This window comes from Cynoglossus semilaevis, chromosome 1 (genome assembly GCF_000523025.1).
Source record: "Cynoglossus semilaevis isolate Cse_v1.0 chromosome 1, Cse_v1.0, whole genome shotgun sequence".
NCBI classification, from domain to species: Eukaryota; Metazoa; Chordata; class Actinopteri; order Pleuronectiformes; family Cynoglossidae; genus Cynoglossus; species Cynoglossus semilaevis.
Genome location: NC_024307.1, coordinates 17290126 through 17296048, shown reverse-complemented (window position 1 = coordinate 17296048; position 5923 = coordinate 17290126). Strand labels below are relative to the sequence as shown.

Sequence of the window (5923 nt, the reverse complement as noted above, 5' to 3'; positions counted from 1 at the left end):
GAGGGAGGGGAGGGGGGGGGAGGGGGAGGGAGAGGAGGAGGAGGGAGAGGAGGAGGAGGGAGAAGGAGGAGGAGAGGAGGAAGGAGGGAGAGGAGGAGGAGGGAGAGGAGGAGGAGGGAGAGGAGGAGGAGGGAGAGGAATCAGAGGAGGAACGGGAAGAAGGAGGACAGACAATCACTGTAGAGTCCAGAAAGAGGAGAGCAGCCATGCTGGGGGGAGAGAGTGTGAAGGAGGAGGAAAAGAAAGGAGAAGAGTGGAAGAAGGAGCTGAGGAAGAGGAGGGGGGTGAAGAAAAGAAGACATGGAGGAGGAGGAGGGTGAGATCAGAGAGGAAGAGGAGAAAGAGGAAAAGACAAAGACAGGAAGTTGCTGATGTTGGGAATCACTGCCACAAACATCAGGAAAAGACGGAGGAGGAACTTCTGTTGCCGCTGTGATTGACAGCTAAGACAAAAGGACAAAACAAGACATCATGGCAGGAGATGGTGTCATTTCCTGTCTTAGGTCAGCACACACACACACACACATGTCCACACACACACACTCTCTGAGTAAGAGAGAGTGTGAAGAGGCTGGTGCTCTTGATCCATGTCACAACTCTATCACTGGGAAACCATTGATTCTGGTCAGAAAAACTGCTGCCACAGAAATGGAGAGTGGAAATATTGATATGAGTCATTTATATGGGAGAGAGAGAGAGAGAGAGAGAGAGAGAGAGAGAGAGAGGCAGCACATTTCACTGATCATTTGTCTGTTTTTGGTCCATGGACCCGTAAAAGGGTTCGATTTCTGAGGCTGAAGCCTATTACTGCCCAGACTGAGAGAGAGAGAGAGAGAGAGAGAGGGAGCAGCATTGAGACTGAATATCTCTACACACACACACACACACACAGTGTGTATTAAACAGTACAGATAGTTTCTGCTCAGGTTTGACCTGTACAGCTCCAGTCTCCTGTGGTATAAAACACCTCAGCTGCTCCAGAGTCACTGCTCAACAATGACTTTTTGATTCTCCAGACATTTCCAATAGAGGACAGATCTGGACTGTAGGCAGGACAGTCCAACTGCTAACATGTACACCAGCACATTATCAGCTGAGTTAGGGAATGGAATGTTGTCTCTAAAGGGAAAAGGTGGTGAGTCGTTACTCCATGAGAACAGAAAGGATAACCAAACCCACCTGGTGACCTGAGAGAGTTCTGCAAAAGTGTGTCTTTGTATTTGTTGTTGTTGTTTAAAAACTTTGAAGTACCTGATACTTCATTGGTATGTGTCTCAGTGTGAGTTCATCAGTGTCAATGCATGAACGCATTAATAAATGCAAGTCTGTCGCTATGTAATTCCACATTGTGTGTGTGTGTGTGTGTGTGTAAGGAGCGTCTGTCAGTCTGGGCTCATCAGAGCAGCTAGCTGCTTCGCTGTGTGACACAGGCTGATTAATTTCCTGTTAGCGTCCTGCAGCTTCAAGGCTAACCGCTGTTTTCTTCCATACATCCATCGCTTCCACACAGTTTGGAATCTACGCGTCTCATTAAGACGTGTGTAGGACTTAGAACGACTTGGAAACAATGTACACAAAGTAATCGTGATGTTTGGAAAGCGTGTCGTCGGTTGGCCCAAACTTTGTGCCTTTGTTAAAGATGAAAAACGGGCCAAGAAATAGTTCCCTAAAACTTCTAAAATCTCTAACTTAAACCTATTTGCTCCTAAAGGCATAAACGTTCCATGTTTTATTTATTTTAACTTTTCCTATGCACAATCTGGAACCCATAGCTCCAGATTAATGACCCCACCCAACATGGCCGACACCAGCCGTGCCCTCCTACCTTGAAGCTCTGCAGCTGGTCTGGGGCGTCTTTGTCGTGTCTCAGGCAGGAGTTGAAGATGAGCAGCTCAGTGTCACGAAGCCACACCTTCAGCTCCTTGATGCGCGTCTCCAGCTGCTCCAACAGTGAGTTGGTGAGCGGCGACAGAGCAGAGCGGCGGTCCTCAGCAGCAGAGTCACCACTGACTGACAGAGAGTCGCCACAGTCCAAACGGTTCTGGGAGGAACCAGGTCCTGAGAGGATTTTCTAACAATAAAAAGACAGGAGACAGCAGAGCAGAGAAGAAGACAGAAGTTAGAGAGAGGACTCCTTGGAGTATTGATATCCCATCATGCAAAGCAGCATATCAATCAATAGGCTCACAGCCATTAATCATTTTCACTGGGAAACACAGTGATCGATAAGAAGAATGTCCTGTGATTATTGGTAAATACTGCAGGGAGGAGTGTGAACAGGAGTGATACACATGTCACTGCCATGATGATGTCACAGCAGCTCAAATACAGACAGCAAAGGATGGTTAGACCATGAACGCCACCACAGAACTTCACCAATGAGGATAGTCAAGTTTTAGATGATTAACCAAACGAGTGAAGATAATAATTCTGTGTCCAAGGTGATTGGGTTTAATATGGAGTACAGGGGCCAAGCTCATAAAACCAACTAATAATAAATTAATGAGCTGGTCAAAAATGAAGATACAATTAGTATATACTTGGTATTCTTTTTATTTAAACCACTGAATGTGGTGACCTCCCACACTGTCTCATTGTTGGTTGACCTTATTGAGATAGGCTAAAGATGCTAACTGTTTGTGTGACTCTATTACTAAGCCTTTTATTATAAATCTGATTTAACATTAATATTCTAATACTTTGTACTTACTGGTTTCCCTAAATCTGACCTAGCCTAAAGCTGCCTCTACTGTTTCTGTGACTCTCAGTTAGCTAAAGTAAAGTGACAGTTGCATAACGATGTTTATTCTGTCACTGTGATTCCATAATGTTGAATTTAGCTTGTTTTCAAACCAACAACTTAGCACTGACATGTTTGTTTTTACAGTGTAACAGTGACTCTGTACTATCCTGAAGATGCTAATGCCTTCAGCTTAAAGTAACCAGAATGCTAAGATTAAATTAGCTAGCCTATGTCAACTCTGTTGTGTGAAAATATGATGAATAGCCAACACTGACTGAACCAGGTAAGAATGGTTCTGTTTGGTAAATATGAATACTTCTGGTACTGTGACTCAGACTGAACCTGGTGTTGACTGTGAGTGACAAACTTCTGATCACGTCATGCTGTCACTGTGCTTCTGAATTAACACAAAGTTGCTAACTCCGCCGCTGCCACCTGTTACCGCTGCGATAACGATTACGGAAGAAAGAAGAACGTCTTCAGGTGCAAAGACTTTGGAGGTTTATTTACCCACTGAGCTAACGCTCGCACTGAGACACAACAGCTTTTTAGACAAAACAGAAACAGAGTAATCACTGTTTGAAATGAACCACTGAGAATAACAGAGTGTGTGTGTGTGTGTGTGTGTTCTAAGCTCTGCAGAGTAATTTTCCAGCCTCTGTTGATCAAACTGTGAGATAAAGCGAACAGCAGAGAAACTGCTCCACAACAAGATTCAGACGTGTGTGTGTGTGTGTGTGTGTAAGAGAGCAGAACTTTGTGATTTTGTCGTTGAAACTCTCACCATCTAGTTGTGTGACAGCAGTAATCATGGTTATTGTAAGGACTTCTCCTTCAGCTGCAGTTCTAACCATTCTCTAACTAATGATTATTTTCAGTTCATCGCTCTTAAAACCTCCAGAATAATAGAACCCTTTCATCCAGAAGTCACCAAACACAAACCGGTGTTGTCTCGCAGCAGAGGCTCTTCCTGAGAGTTGGAGCAGAGAAACTTGGACCGTAGAACTGTTGCTGCTGCTGAACGAGCGCTGTGTGAGTACCGCTGCTAATTTACATATGTATGTGTTTGTACAAAAGATGTCGCAGCGGCAGCGACTCTCCCTCTTGAGCACAAACACCGTTTCAGCTGAGCTGCAGCAGGTAAAAACCAGCCCATCAGGAGACAGACGGGACCATAATAAGACCCCCTGATCACTGAAATGGGCCGTTAGCTTTGTTCTGAGAAGAAGTGGCTGCGTTTACGACTGTGGGGTTAGTTTGGCAGAGAAAGACGCACGGAAAGATAAAGAAGCTCGGGGGGCAGGAACGGTTCTGAGCTGTTGTTATTTAAGAAAGAACTAAACAGGGAAACAATCCTCAAAACAAAAGTATGTCTTTTCACAGGAAACATCGACACAATTACAGGATCACCGGGTGATGAGGATAATCTACTGAACTGCCTCTCAGACCACACATGTTCTACAGACTGAAGGAGGTACAGACACACGACAACGTCCCCATCCAACAGAATCTTAATCAAACGTGTCCAGACTGACTTCCTGAGCACAACAGTGCTGACCTGGCTGAAAATAATCAAGTTGAGTCGATGACGTCATCACATTGACAGAGGAAGAACTACAGACACCACTTTGTTCTATGCTAGCAAGATTAGCATCTTGGTGTGTTCTTGTATTGTATGGCTATTGGTTACGATCATAAAATATCAGCGTAAGCCAATAAGAAGTAAAGACTCCTCCCAGGGGGTGTGGACTTGTCCACACCAAAGTCCAAAGAGAAAATAAGCTGATTTTAGCTGAAAGGGACACAGCAGCTTCTGGTCCACTGCTGCCTCCAGTGGTCATTTTGTGTCACTGGCGTTAATCACTTTGAACACCTAAAGTCCCAGAATCAGACTTTTGAACTTGGTGAAGGAGAGCAGTGGTTTAAAAACTGCTTTCTAACTGTGATGGAAAACCGCTGATTTTCTCAGTGGGCTTTGGTGTGGATGAGTGAGTGGTTTACAGTGTCCTGTTCACAACACAGTCTCACACTCAGATGAAGAAGTGAACAGTCTCTTAACATATCAGAGACCGAAGATTAAACTAATGTAAAACGGGTCCACGCGCTGCGGTCGACTCGGACGGTGATTTATTCCGACTCTAAATTCCAGATGAAATCTGCAGCACAAAGAAAGATCATTAAATCAAAGAAGGTGTGAGAGAAGGTAAAATAGAAAAGTCTGGAAATGAGGGAAACAAATGCGAAAGCCTTCCAGTGGGAGCGAGTGAAAATGAGAAAAAGGAAAATTAACAAATAACAGAGACGAGGAAAGGAGTGGAGCAGAAGGAAACAGAGATAATGTGCTGTTGTTTTAGGAAACACAATTAACACTGTGTCTGTGTTTGTCTGTCTCTCCGTCTGTCCTGATGACCTGCTGCTGGCTTCATGCTTTCTTTCTTTTTTTTACTGTTTTGGCCACAAATGCAGATGAAAATGATAAGGAGTTCATTTACCAGGGAGATGAGAGGGAAGTGATTTTCACTCCTAGGTCTCTGCTGCTCTCGTTTTCTTATTTTCAATTTTATCAGCAGCAAACACCAGATATTTACCTACTGATTAATTCTCTACTGTTTTTTTTTCTGCTAACGTTTTATTTTTATATTTAAAGTAAATTAATTTGCTGATAAGATCTGTAGAAGTCTCGTTTGAAGAAAAGTAAAACTTTTAGTAAAAAAAAAAAACAGGTAATGAATGGTTGCTAGTTCGAATCCCAACACTGTTCCCCCCAATGGTCTGATTCTATGAAATTGTCTTCACTGATGATTCCTCCTACTGATTGCAGATTCCGATAATCCGGAAAGATTGACGTCAAACCCTCTGAGACCCTAATTTGGTCTCCGAGGGTTTCCAACATGGCGTCCAGACGTCCTGAAGTAAGGGCTCATTTCACACAAAAAATGACACTTGGGCCTGGGTTTGTCAGACACTGAGGACTTGTTCAGTTGTCATCAACCTGCTTCACTGTAGTGAACCAATGACATCTATTCCCTTCATTCATATTTAGACGGTGAAGACGAGTTAAAGGTGTCTCCAGTCAGGAGCCATTCCAGCTGTTAATACCTTATATATATATAGATATATGCTATCTACTTAGTTACTTCTCTTAGTTACTTCTCTTAGTTACTTCTCTTAGTTACTTCT

The 5923-nt window shown here is 43.6% G+C and overlaps 1 protein-coding gene across 5 annotated transcripts in view; it reads right to left on the bottom strand.

The window, feature by feature from the left end:
- The window catches only part of akap6 (A kinase (PRKA) anchor protein 6), a 118366-nt gene that overhangs the window by 25194 nt on the left and 87249 nt on the right, over positions 1 to 5923 (bottom strand). For all 5 annotated transcript variants that reach the window (XM_025055135.1, XM_025055145.1, XM_025055144.1 and 2 more), the window contains one exon: positions 1826 to 2071. In XM_025055135.1, coding sequence (XP_024910903.1) covers positions 1826 to 2071 — 246 coding nt within the window. The remainder of the gene's footprint in view (positions 1 to 1825; positions 2072 to 5923) is intronic.